Consider the following 14,480-nt stretch of genomic DNA (forward strand, 5'->3'; position numbering starts at 1 on the left):
ACTTTGATAACATTTTGGTAGTTAGTACTCCCGCAAACTTATTCTGGGGTGCTTCAATTGAAGCTGAGAAAAATGGAGGAATGTGTATTATGAATCTTTTTTTTTTTTGGTCTTTTTGAGACAGGGTCTCTCTGTAGCCCCAGCTGACCTGGAACTCGCTTTGTAGACCCGGATGGCTTGAACTCACAGAGATCCTCCTGCCCCTGCCTCCCCAGTGCTGGGATTAAAGGCATGCACCACCATGCCTGGCTATGAATCTTTTTTAAAAAAAATATTTTATTTATTATTTTTATTTTATGTGTATGAGTGTATTGCCTGTATGTAGGTAAAGTGCACCTGTGTTGTGTGATGCCCCCGGAGGACAGAAGAGGCCATCGGATCCCTTGGAACTGGAGATACGGACAGTTGTTAGCTGCCATGTGGGTGCTGGGATTTGAACCTGGGTCTTCTGCAAGAACAACCAGTGTTCTTAACCACTGAACCATCTCTCCAGCCTCCATGAATCTTATTTTTAAAGACAGGGTCTTACTACGTAGCCCTGGCTGGCCCGGAACTCACTTTGCAGACAGGGATCTACCTCCCTCTACCTCTGCCCCTTAAGTGCTGAGATTAAAGGTGTGTGCCACCACACCCAGATTTTTTGGGTGATTCTTTAAAGCAGATATCCATGAATAAAGATTGTGGGAAAAGGACACATAAGCGTTTCATAATTATTTAAGCAACAGCATATGAATTAATTTCTTGCCAATGTATTTAGCACATGATGGAACTCAGAAGAGACAGAGAAAAGCCATTTACACAGCTACTGAAGAATCATTTAACCAGGTGTGGTGGCCACACCTTTAATCCCAACACTCTGGAGACAGAGGCAAGTGGATCTCTGTGAGTTCCAGGTTAGCTGGAACTATAGGAAGACCCTGTCTCAAAAAGACAAACAAAACAAAACAAAACAAAAAACGAATCATTTAAAAAAATTCCTTTAACATTTTCAGTGTGGGCTGGCAAGGTGGCTCTGCAGGTCAAAGTGCTTTCTGCTGAACCTGATGACCTGAGTTCAATCCCCAAAACGCCACATAGGAAAAGGTGAGAACTCTCCTGCAAAGATTATGGTTTGTTTCTGAAGGTGGAGGAGAAGGAGGCAGAGGAGGAAGAGGAGGAGGAAGAAGAGAAGGAGGAGAAGAAGGGGTTGGGGGAGGGGGAGGAGAAGGGGGAGAGGAAAAAGAAATATTTTCCAAACCTAGCCAAAACCAGAAAACTTTCTGGTCCAAGCAAAATAAATATGAAAGGACTGTTCTTAGATTTAAGTACTGAGCTTTTCTCTGAAATCTGAAGGCAGGTTTTACTAGAGATCTGCTTAACTTTTTTTTTTTTTTTTTTTTTTTTTTTTTTTTTTTTTTTTGAGACAGGGCCTCCTTGTAGCCCCAGCTGTCCTGGAACTTACTATGGTGCTGGGACTAAAGGCGTGTGCCACCACACTTGGCCTGATATCTGCTTAACTTATATTTATAGGGATTTCAGTGTCTAGTAAATTCATTTTTTGTTTGGAGAGAAACTAGAAATCTAAACATCTTTTAAAATTACACACTGAAAATCAGACTCAGAAGTGGACACATATCATAAGTGTTGTGACATGCACCTCTAATCCTGATACTTAGGATGCAGATGCAGGAGGATTGCTATGAGTTTGAGATTAGCCTGGTATACATAGCAAGCTCCAGGACATGATGAGACTTTGTAAAGAAAAAAAAAAAAAGCTATAGTTAAGTAAGACCCAAACATTTTTGTCTTTGGGAGAAGCCAGGCTATATTACTCCAAAGTAGGATGAAATCACGACAGAATTTAGCACTAGCAAGGCTGTCCCTAGGCCCTTACAAAGACATCCTTCCAATATTCTTTTTAAAATTTTAATAAAATCCTTCTTGGACAATTTCTATTAAAATAAGACTTCAAAATTAGTTTATATAGCTTTAGACCTCAAAGAGTTTAGTACCAAAGTAAGATAAGTTTAATGAGAAAGTATTAAATGTGTTCTCTCTGTCCTAAACCATGTTTAATTTAATGTCTCCCTAAGCTAGAAGTATGTGTGGTGTGTCTGAAGGGTATCCAAACAGCACTCATTAAAACCAAGTGGGAAATCTGATGAGTCAAATTGCTGGGTTTGGTATGTCACTTTCTCAATACTGATAGTAATGGGGATGCCTTTGAACTAAATATGGTAGAGAAAAAGCACCTCGCATCCAGAGCTAAGAGCAGATGCTTACAAGAGTCATCTTCAGCAGGGTTAGAGTAGGCTGCCAGGCTATTCTCAGTTGAAGAAGCCTAAAAAAAAAGAAGAAGAAAAAGTGAGGGAGATTAAGAAGCACATTAAAAATAAAAGAGCTAACTGCTGCTAATGCCATAAAAACCTGCTGAGTCCAGTCAGTCACTGGCTGCCTGAGGGGAAATAACGGGCACCAGAACAGCTGAGCATTTAAAGAAGAGGCAGCAAAATGCCTTTTATGAGGATATTAACATGCCTCTCAATTACAGAGTAATGGTAGAAACAGACTGCACTCAGCTGCCAGAAATGTGCATCATCTCCCTCCAAAGAACTTTGAAACCATATCTTAAAAACAGAGCCAAACAAAATCCCTGTGTCAAGGTAGAGCAAAACCCCTTGTCATACCACTAACATACTCCACGGCAAGGTAAAGTACTGAAATATTGGGTTATTCTGGCTCTTTTTGTGTCCCTGGATTTTCATTTATTTTAGTTTTTTTTTGTTGTTGTTGTTTATTTGGTTTTGGTGAAGGTGTTGACACTTGGGAGGTGTAGACAGGATTAGGAGTTAAAAGTAATTCCCATTTTTCACTGTGAATCTGATACCAGCCTGGGCGACAGGAGACCCTGTCTCAAAAAAGGAAAAAACAAAACAAAACAAAACAAAAGACAAGAACCAAATAACAACAACAAAAATAAACAACAGCAACAAAAATTCCAGGTTCAGGGGCTGGAGAGAGATAGCTCAGTGGTTAAGGCTCTTGCTGCTCTTCCAGAGGACCTGGGTTGGTTTCCAGCAGCAACCTCAGGCAGCTCACAACCACCTGTAACTCCAGTTCTAGGGGATCAAACGCCCTCCTCTGGCCTCCATGGGCACTTTATGCACCTGTTGTACATACATACACTCAGGCACTCATGATAAATAAATAAGTAAATCTTTAAGAGGATCCTCTACTACCTCTCTCTCTACTGGCCCCTCACCCATCCTGGTATGTATCCTCCATATCCAAAATCGTGATGCTGTATTTTATGGTCGACACTGATATCAGGATGCCTGATGAACTGACTACACTATAATGATGACTAGCTGACGACACCTGCATGTCATCATGTTCTTTTTTTTTTCCCACCTACTTTATTTTTATTACAGGAATTCTAACATGGCATGAAGTAAACCAGAATAATCACAGTCAACATTTACTGAGTGTTAATTTTGTGCCAGGTATTGGATGAACAACCTCACATGCATTATTTTATTTAGTGATATGAAACCAATTTTCTGAAGTTGTGCTTGGCTAATAAAACACCTTCAAGTGCTGGGCATGGTGGCACATGCCTGCAGTCCAAGCTCTGGAGAATCAGAGGTAGGAGGATCAGGATTTTAAGGTCATTCTTCGTTACACAGTATGTTAAGAGGCCAGCCTGGGCTACATGAGGTTTATCTCAAAAAACCAAATGCTAAGCCAAAACAAAAAAGACTTTTAACCCTTGTTAATTTGTAGGTGTAGACATCCTGGGATGTTCTTCTCATACCTCTAATCTGGCCACCCTGAACCTGTGAGGTTAACGCCAATCATGACATAATTGCACATGGGCAAACAGATGAGCTCACTGCAAGAACTTCCAGGCAGGAGCACGTGAGATTGTGTTCAAACATTTCATTACAGGAAAGCAGAGATTCATTCACAGGAAAAAGGAAAGGGAAAGAGCTTGGCAAACTATTCCATTTCAAGAAAGTTTCCTCTAGCATTAATGTCCTCTTGTAGCAGACCCAAGTTCAAATGCTGCTTAGGTACTGGTTAACAAACCAGGCAAGTAGCCAAAAGGAGATCTAAGGCTCTGAAAAATCTCACAAATTTTAAGGCAGTCACAGGTTTATAAATCTGCAATATGTGCTTGAAGAACATCTACTATCTTTACCCACATCTTTTCCGTCTACCCCCCCAAATTATGATTCACTTGCAACTCATGCTCTTTCACATTATAATTAAAATGTTCTGATCCTCCAGTTCAGCCCAGAGTCCCACTTTCAAATCAAACCAGAAGACAATCGAGAAGAAGAAAGAACAAAATTAGGATACTTGCTATACTTAAGAAATAACCTCTCACTTAAAACATGCAAAATGCAGGCAGTTTAAAAAGAGAAACCACAAGACAAGCAACCTCCGGATCAAGACCTGAGCCTACTGCTGTAAGGATGTATGCGATTTAGTTGATGAGTCAACAATCACACAACATGTGACTGTCAAGTATTTTTTCTTATTATTTCAACATACATTTGTGATATGCTTTTATAAAATAATGTGATTTAAATTTGTTAACTTCTTAGGTGTGGTGGCACATCCCTGTAATCTAAGGACTTGGGAGATGGTGGCAGAGTAGCAATTCAAGACTAGCCTTGGTTACACAGTAAGTTAAAAAAAAAAATATCTGCTGGGGTGGTGGCGCATACCTTTAGTCCCAGCGCTCGGGAGGCAGAGGCAGGTGGATCTCTGTGAGTTCATAGTGAGTTCCAGACCAGCTGGGGTTACAGGGAGACCCTGTATCAAAAAAACAAAACAAAAACATTATTTATTTATTATTTTTTATATTATGTGCATGAGTGTATTGCCTGTATGTATGTAAGTGCGCTCCTGCTGTGCAACACTTGAAGAGGTCAGAAGGTGGCATCAGATCCCCTGGAACTGAAGTTACAGGCGGTTGTTAGCGGCCATGTGGGTGCTGGGAATCAAACCCGGGTCCTCTCAAGAGCAGCCAGTGCTCTTAACTGTTGAGTCATTTCTCCAGTCCCAGTTACATAGTAAGTTTAAGGCCAGCACGTTGTCTCAAAAACAAAAACAAACAGCCCCCAAATAAACAAAGAAATAAAAATACAAATTTCTTTTCTGTTCTATGCTACGAATCAAATTTTGTAGCCACCGTGTGAGGCCTTTTTCTAGGTGCCCTCCTTTGAGTCAAGTGTGTAGTGCATCTTCTTTGTTACTGTTTTAAAGATTTTTATTTATTTTTATTTTATGTGTGTAAGTGTTTTGCCTATATGTACATAACTGCATCATGCTAGTGCCTGCAGAGGCCAGAAGAAGGTGTCAGAGCCCCTGGAACTGGAGTTAAGGATGGGTGTTAGCCTTCTTGTGGGTTTTGGGAACTGAATCCCAGTCTTCTGGAAGAACAGCCAGCACTCTTAACTGCAAAGCCATCTCTCCAGTCCCATGTACTGTGGATCTTGCAAGTTCCTGGAAGTGTTTTGTCAATGCGCCATACTTTAAATAGTCAATTGTAAGGGCTGGAGAGATGGCTCAGTGGTTAAGAGCACTGACTGCTCTTGCAGAGGACCCAGGTTCGATTCCCAGCACCCATGGCGGCTACAAACTGTCCTTAACTCCAGTTCCAGGGGAATCCAAAGCCCTCTTCTGACCTCCGCAGCATTGCATGACACAGGTGCACTCACATACACGCAGGCAATACACTCATACATATAAAACAAAAATAATAAAATATTTTTTAAAAAGTCAATTGCAGTGACCTAAGTTTGAGAAGTACTGTTCTTAACCCATTTTAACACTCTCTTCACTTTTGGAAGAATGCTATCAAAGGTGTTGATATGCAATGGCTTTTTTCCTAATATTAATCATAGAGTTGAAGCCTTTTTTCCTCATCTCATTTAACATTTGATTACCATATTGAAAGACTAAAAAAAAATGGGTAATCGTCTGGCAGCGAATATAAGCTCACTGGATATAAATATCGTTACTTGCTGAAATGAAGCAATTAATCTAATGATTAAGGCACAAAACACAAATATGATTTGCTGATACTCTTTCTATGGCTTTCCACTAGTGCCTGATCATATTTGGCTAGCTCCGTCAGGGTGGCCTAGAATGCTTTTCTGGACCTTGGCCTGGAGTTTCCTTCCACCTGTCTCTCACTCCTGCTTATATGTACCTTGCCAAATTAAGCAAGATGATCTCTAGTTTCGAAACCTCTGCTATGTCTGCATGCCCATTCTTTTTCTCATGCAGCCTTTCTCCATTCTCTTGGCCCTTTTCTGCACATTCTTCAAGACTTGGCTCAGATATCACTTTCTTGAAGAAGTCAGGTTAAGTTATTCTGAATTTCCACAGCGTTAGCATCTCTCCTGGCACCCTATCATACTGATTTATGAGCTGGCTAGTCTGTTAGTTTCCTTGCCACATGATTTGTCTTAAGAGTATGTGTATGGTGGGGGAGGTCTTTGTTTGTAAGACAGGTCTTGCTGGCCTCAAACTTACTATGTATGCCACAGCGACCTTAAACTCACAATCCTTCTGCTTCTGCTTCCTGAGTTCTGGGATTACTGGCATTTGCTACTCGACCTGGCTCCATCTTTATTTATTTTATTTTAAAATTACATTTAGGACAGGCATGGTGGTGCACACCTTTAATCCCAGCACTCAGGAGGCAGAAGCAGGCAGATCTCTGTCAAATAGAGGCCAGCCTGGTCTACATAGTGAGTTCCAGGCCAGCTGTGACTATAAGGACAAACAAAACAAAACACCATACAACCCCCCTCACATTTATTTATTTATTTATTTAATTAATTTATTTAGCGTATGTTTGTGTGGAGGCATGTAACTACTACAGTATACATGTGAAGGGCAGAGGACAACTTGCAAGAGTTGGTTCTCTCCTTTTACCATGTGGTTCTTGGGGGCTGAACTCAGGTCCTTTGGCCTGCGTTCAAGTGCCTTTACCCAGTAAGCCATCTCCCTGGCTTCATATTTAGTTTCTTTTCTTTTTCTTTTTTTGTTTTTTTGGACAGGGTCTTCTTATAACCCCAGCTGGTCTGGAACTTGCTATGTAGACCTCACATTCACAGAGCTCTGCCTGCCTCTGCCTCTGGAGTGCTTGGACTAAAGACGTGCGCCACTACACCTGGCCATCTTTAGTTTCTAAGCTTAGCATTTCTATGGTTAACATAGTACAGAGGGTTCAAGAATACTTTGTGTGAGGACTGGAGATATACGCACTGGTAGAACACCTGCCTGGCACCTTGGGTTTGCTCTCCAGTGTGGCAAAAACAAAGCAACTAAGTAAATGAAAGAAAATTTCTTGTATAAAATGTATTAAGTAAGTCAGCATGATGTCATGAGCCTATAGTCCCAGTTATTTAGGAGGCTGAGGCAAGAGGATTGCTTGAATACACAAGTTCAAGATCAGCCTGAGCAACAAAGTGGGACTCCATCTCAAAACAAAAGACAAAACAAGCAAACAAAAAGAATAACCTTGAGCTGGGCGTGGTGGTGCATGCCTTTAATCCCAGCACTCAGGAGGCAGAGGCAGGCAGATCTCTGTGAGTTCAAGGCCAGCCTGGTCTACATAGTGAGTTCCAGGACAGCTGGGGCTACAGGGAGACCCTGTCTCAAAAAGACAAAAATTTGACCACTTGGGAGGCTCTGCTACATAGGGTGTTTGAGGCCAACCTGGACTACATGAGCCCCTATCTCAAAAAAAAAAGAAAAAGAAAAAAAAGAATAATCTTACAAAAATATATTAAGTATACACTTGAATTAAGAATATGCAAGTGCTGTAAAGATAACATCTCTAGTCAAACAGATTTTTGCAAATTACTTTAGCTTTATGCCCTCTGAGTATGTGCTGAACAAAAGAATTTTCCAATGAAGGCTCATTATGTGGTCAGCTGTAAGTTGCAGTTTCCCAACTGAAATTATGGGACCTGCAAAAAATGACAATCTATCCTGGCAGCTGTTACCAAATTCCCTGACAGGGCAGCCTAGAGTCAGAGCTGTTTCTAATTTTAAGCACATGCCTCCCTGGCAACTGGACATCGACTTTTCAACCTACCTTTTCTCCCTCCTGATGGGAGACGCAGACCTCAGGACCGGGGGACACCTTCTCCTTTTGCTCCAATTTATGAGCTTTGATTTCACCACCACTGGTTTTCAACTCATTCTACAAAATAAAAATAACCTGTGAACTTAAAAAATTCTTACCATTCCATTCTCTTCCTAGCACATCTTTCAAATAAAAGTGGAATGTTAAAAAATTCTTCTCATAGACCTCAGGTCAAATCAACCCCCTAAACTACCACAAGCAAAACCCATCGACTAGTGAAAGGACAGAAGCAGCTATGTGGACACATACCTCCGAGTTAAATATTCCTACACCCTTCTCAACCTAGATGCTCATTAGAATACAGACACATCAACGTGACACACACAGGTAGCCACCCCCAGCACACAACGTTCTTGTGATTCACCCTTCTAGCAGCACAGCTTGTGGAAATGCAAAGCTTGTGAGTTTTATCAGAAAAGACCATTCTGGAGCAGAAGAAAGGAGATGCCAAGTGCCAATAATTAAGAAAATATACTGACCATGTATATATAAATGCCCGGCCTGGAAAGAAAGACAGGGATGATATATACACATAAAAGCTGAAATTATATTCAATGATACCACACACAATCTTTTTCTGTGGAACTTTCATAAAGGTATACCTTAAGTCTATATTTCATAACAGAGCCTTAACATTAAAAACACATGCATTAGTTCTTGTCATTAGGACTAATGAGGAAAGCACATCTTTTTTTTCCCTTGTAAAGGACAGTTGAGACAGTGGAATGTTAAAATTAATTTATCTGTTCCATCTAAAATCAACAAGAGGTAAATGAAGATGGACATTTCCTATTGTTAGTCTGCTTTCTTTCCCCATGAGCGCCCCCCCCTTCTCTTTCTGACAGGCTCTCCTGTACTCCAGGCTAGCCTCAAACTGACTATGTAGCCAAGGATAACCTTGAATTTCTGATCCTCCTCCCTCTACCTCTCAAGCGCTGGAATTCCTGTCTCCATCTCCTGACTGTGGGATTAGAGGTATTTGCCATTATATACTCAGTTTAAAGCAATGCTATGGCTCAAACTCAAGCATTCTCCTAAATGAGCTACATCCCCAGTCCCTTAGGCATGGGAGGAATCAAGCCATCATCTACAGGGCTGATGAAAGGTATGAAAGGTCTGGTACTCTGGAGCAGGGACCTGCTCTATAGATGTACCTATGAGGAGATGGCAGCCAGCAGTGCGGTACACACCATGACAACCCATCAGTTTACTCTCAATATATCTACAAACTCCGCTCCAGAGCTGCCCAAGTACATGCCTTGTTACAATTATGCTCTGAAAGGAATTTGAGAAATTCTTTGAGGATGAGATAAAATGTACTTTTTACAAGAATTTCAAAAGACCTCAACTCTTAAAACTCTGCAGAACAGGAGAACTTTAATGCAAAAAACTATTAGGAGTATTTATTTATTTAGAGACAAGATCAAAGTCTGTAGTCCTGGCTGCCCTGGAGCTAACTTCCAAACTTACAGCAATCTTATGCCACTACATTCCAGATTGTTTTTTTGTTTTTGTTAAGTTTTTTTGAGACAGGGACCCCTGTAACCCCAGCTGGCCTGGAACTCACTATGTAGACCAGGCTGGCCTCAATCTGCCTGCCTCTGCCTTGTCTCCCAAGTGCTGGAACTAAAGGCATGCACCACCACATCTAGCACTGTGTTTTTTAAAAGGGCTGAGTATGTAGCTCAATTTGTAGAGTGCTTGCCTAGCATGGTCAAAGTCCCGGGTTCAATCCCTAGCACTACATAAAACTGTGTTGTGCCTGTAATTCTAGCACCTGGGAGATCAGGTGTTCAAGTCCAGCCCAGCCTCAGCTACAGAGAGTGTCTGAGGTCAGCCTGGGGTACCAGAGACCTTATCTTTAAGAACTACAAAAAGAAAAACAACAACAACAAAAAACAAAAGGAACGTGATGGTTCTGTCTGGGTTACATCTGCTGCTCTCTTTCCAGTGTGCTAAATAAACTTGTTTTCATTCTTTAAAAAAAACAAGGTCACTGAACAGGTTTTCCCACTTAGAAAGTCACCAGGTTGGAAGGTTTGCAGTCGGAGGGCACAGACAGACAGACACCTCCAGCAATAGGAGGCGAGCAAGCATTGCAGATCACCTGTTTGCTCCATCTCCTGACCTATGGTCTAAGGAAAATCTAATTCTGCTCATTTTTCATTCACTGTGTGAGCCCTGGGAGTTCTGCTTTACTGATTTATGCACACAGTCTCTCATTAAAGCTACTATGGCTGGGCAAAGTGATAACACCTTCAGTCCCAGCACTGGAGGCAGAGACAGGCTGATCTTTCTCAGGCCAACTGGGCTACACAGTGAGACCCTATCTTGAAAGTTAATAAATAAAAAGGGCTGGAGAGATGGCTCAGTGGTTAAGAACACTGACTGTTCTTACAGAAGACCTGGGTTCAAATCCCAGCACCCACACGGCAGATAACTGTCCGTAACTCCAGTTCTAGGGGATCCGACAGCCTCTTCAGCCCTCTGCAGGCATTGCACGACACGGGTGCACTTACCTACATACAGGAAATATACACATACACATAAAATAAAATATTAAAAAAACAAACCTAATCAAAAGAAAACAAAAACCAACCAAACAAAAAAGTTAATAGATAAAAAATTTAACTATTGTGAAAAATTGGAGCAAGGGCCAGGGGTATATATAGCTCAGGAGTAGAGATTTGTCTAGTATATGTGAAGACCTGGGTTCCTTCATTACTGAAAGAAAAAAAATTCATTTGTCTCAGAGAATTAGGCTACCAACACTGCTGGAGAACACATACTTATTAAGTGGGGGGAAGAGGGAGAATGTCTAGAATATACATTATGGTCCCTATTTTAATTAATTGTTTATTTGTGTGTCTGTGGACATGTATTTGTACAGGTGTTGGAGTAGGCCAAAAGTGGGTGTCAGATCCCTTAGAGCTGAAGTTATAGGCAGTTGTGAGCTGCCTGATGTGGGCGCTGGGAACTGAACTCTGGTCCTCTGCAAGAGCAGCAAGTGCTCTTAACTGCTACACCATCTCCCCAGCCCCCATATTATGATCTCTAATCTGCACAACTTCAATCTGTCTAGGAAAAAAATAAAACTAGATTATTCTAACTTTGTTAAAAATAATTGATCATCAATAAATCTTCAATTCTAAAATCACAGAAGGAACATGTGTTTGAAAGAAAATATGTTATCCTTAAAAAAATAATAAAAAGTTGGGTTAGGGATGTAGCTCAGGTAATGTACCTCTCTAGCATGCTTGAGGCCCTAGGATCAATCTCCAGCACTGCAATAAACAAACAAACAAGCACATTTTAGAAGATAAAAGCAGATGGTAGGAAGGAGTACTCTGGTAATCCCAGTACTTAGGAGTCTGAGGTAAGAAGACCTCTGTTAATTCAAGGTCAGTCTGGGATATAGAGTAAACTCCTATCTCAAAAAGTTGGGTGTCGCGGCAAGTGAGATGGCTCAGAGGGTAAAGGTGCTTGTTGCCAAGTCTGATGACCTGAGTTTGATTCCACAACTACTCATGGGGGAGGAGAGAACTGATTGTCCTGTGACCTCTACATGTATGCTACAGCACTTACCCCTGCTGGGATAATAGGCATGCGCCACCACATCTGGGAAGAAAGGGTTTTATTATGCAGCCAAGGCTGGCCTTGAACTTGCAATCTTCTTGCCTCAGCCACCCAAAATGCTAAGATTACAGGTGTTGTGCTACTATGCCTGTTTTCCCTTCATTCTGTTTAGAGTATCAGATTTGAGGGCTGGGGATGTGGTAAAGTTTATCTGGTATATGTGAAGTCCTGGTCTGATCCCTAGCGCTACTGGGATGAGGGGTAGAATACCATGTCATCTTTTTGTCATTTACCATCAATTCACTATTCTAGCACTCTAGGAAATCATGACATCTTCAGGGTCAAAGAAAGTAGACAATATAGATTCCCCTTGTACTGGGAATTGAACCCAGGGCCTCATGCATACTAGGCAAATGCTTTACATGCAGTTACAGCCCAACTCTTACAGAATTTCTTCTTAAGAAATGTTCAGGATAGGCAGAGCCATAAATATGGAAAGCAGATTAGTGATTTAGTGATTGGGGGAGTGACTATATGGATAGGAATTTCTTTGTGGGATGATAGAAATGTTCTGGAATTAAGACAGATATAATGGTTGTACAACCTTAAGAATAGACAAAACAAACAAAGAAACAAACAAAAAAACCTCTTAAGGCCTGGTGTGGTGGCGCACGCCTGTAGTCCCAGCACTTGGGAGGCAGAAGCAGGTGGATCTCTGTGAGTTCAAGGCCAGTGTGGTCTACATAGTGAGTTCCAGGACAGCTGGGGCTACAGGGAGACCCTGCTTCAAAAAGACAAAAACAAAACAAAACAAAACAAAACAAAACAAAAAACCTCTTAAGAGGGCACTTAGGATTTTCTTCCCCTGGTTATGGAGATCAAACCTACGGCTTTAAGCTTGCTAGGAAAAGGCTCTACCATCAAGCCATATCCTTAGTCACTGTGTACTTTAAAATGGACTTTTGTTATGTGAATTATATTTCACTTAAAGTTTACAAAAATTCCATAATTAATGCTTCAATGGAATTGCTGTTTCCTTTTTAAAAAAATATTTCACTGGTGCTGGAGAAATGGCTCAGAGGTTAAGAGCACTGACTGCTCTTGTAGAGGGCCCGGGTTCGATTCTCAGCACTCACACGGCAGCTACAAACCGTCCTTAACTCCAGTTCCAGGGGAATCTGAAGCCCTCTTCTGACCTCCACGGTATTGCATGACACGGGTGCACTCATATACATGCAGGTAATATGCTCATACACATAAAATAAAATTTTTAAAAAACTAAAAAAAATTTTTTTACTGTGTATCAGTGTATTGCCTTACATGCATGTAAGTACACCCATGTTGTGCAATGCCCAGTGGTCAGAAGAGGGTGTTGGATCCCCTGGAAATGGAATTATGGACAGTTGTTAGCTGCCATGTGGGTGCTGGGAATCCAACCCAAGTCCTCTGTAAGAGCAGCCAGTGTTCTTAACTACTGAGCCATCTCTCCAGCCCCACAATGTGTTTGCTGTTTCTTATACATTCCCTGACTCTCAAAAATGGAAATATGAGCTGAAGATGTAGCTCAGTGGTAGAATGTTTGTCTGGCATGTGTAGAGCCCTGGGTTCAATCCTTAGCACCTGCGACAAAACATAAAAACAAAAAGAAACTCATAATAAATATTTCTTTTCTTCTCCTTCCTTTCCTTTCTTCCTTTTTTTTTTTTTTTTTGTCCTTTCTGAGACAGCGTCTCCCTGTAACCCCAGCACACTTGGAACTCACTATGTAGATCAGGTTGGATTTGAACTCATGAAGATCTGCTTGTTTCAGCCTCCTGGGTGTTGGGGTTAAAGGCGTGCACTACCATGCATGGCTAAATGTTTCTATTACTATTTGGTAACACTAATGATGCAAAAGTTGGTGTTACTGGCAGGGAACATCACAAAAAATGAGTAGGTGTAAACATGAATAAACTAGGGGAGCAAAATCAGGATTTGAAAATGTAAGACTACAACCTGGGTGAGCACACCTTTAATCCCAGCACCCAGGAGGCAAGCACAAGTGGATCTCTATGAGTTCAAGGCCAGCCTGGTCTACATAGTGAGTTCCAGGCCAGCTGGGGCTACAGGGAGACCCTGTTTCAAAAAGGCCAGAAAAAAAAAAAAAAAAAAAAGAAAAGAGAAAGAAAAAGAAAATATAAAAATATAAGACTACAGAGGAAGTTATAAGAAAAGAGACTGGCCGGGGAGCAGGGAAAAGGCCAGGGCTCAGAAGGTAGGGTCTAGAGACCTTTCCTAGTTCCTGTGGACAATGGCCTTGGCTGAAGGATTGAATGCCAGGTCCAGGTGGAGCACATGCACATACCATGTAGCTGCTTGAACTACTCTGCTTGGACACAGCTGCCTGGTACTTGGCCATTCGATCCTTTATGGAGGTTTCTGAGAGGCGTGGCAGCTCCAGACTTCTCTTACTCTCATGTTTCTCCGAGTTGAAGGCTGAGGATGACAAATGACCTGGAAATAACACGCTTTGTTAGATGATAAAAGATGATCCTAATGGTTTCAACATTCTAAATTGTGGGTGTTGTAAACAAATGGGCAATTTTTCCTATTAAGAGAGAAGAAAGGGGAGCAGGGGTGGGGGCACACTTCTTTAATCTCAGCCCTCAGGAGGCAGGGGCAGGCAGATCTCTATGAGATCGAGGCCAGCCTGGTCTACATGATGAGTTCCAGGCCAGCTGGGGCTACAGGGAGACCCTGTCTCAAAAAGACC

The 14,480-nt window shown here is 41.6% G+C and overlaps 1 protein-coding gene across 2 annotated transcripts in view; it reads right to left on the bottom strand.

Moving 5' to 3' along the window:
* Lima1 (LIM domain and actin binding 1) overlaps positions 1-14,480 on the bottom strand; it is a 40,742-nt gene that overhangs the window by 12,577 nt on the left and 13,685 nt on the right. For both annotated transcript variants that reach the window (XM_017802090.2, XM_008848769.3), the window contains exons 3-5: positions 14,073-14,221; positions 8,102-8,209; positions 2,263-2,320 (exon numbers count right to left, since the gene is read on the bottom strand). In XM_017802090.2, the coding sequence (XP_017657579.1) occupies positions 2,263-2,320; positions 8,102-8,209; positions 14,073-14,221 (315 nt within the window). The remainder of the gene's footprint in view (positions 1-2,262; positions 2,321-8,101; positions 8,210-14,072; positions 14,222-14,480) is intronic.

The sequence above is a fragment of the Nannospalax galili genome, unplaced genomic scaffold (assembly GCF_000622305.1).
Source record: "Nannospalax galili isolate Female #2095 unplaced genomic scaffold, S.galili_v1.0 scaffold1224, whole genome shotgun sequence".
In the NCBI taxonomy this organism is placed as follows: Eukaryota; Metazoa; Chordata; class Mammalia; order Rodentia; family Spalacidae; genus Nannospalax; species Nannospalax galili.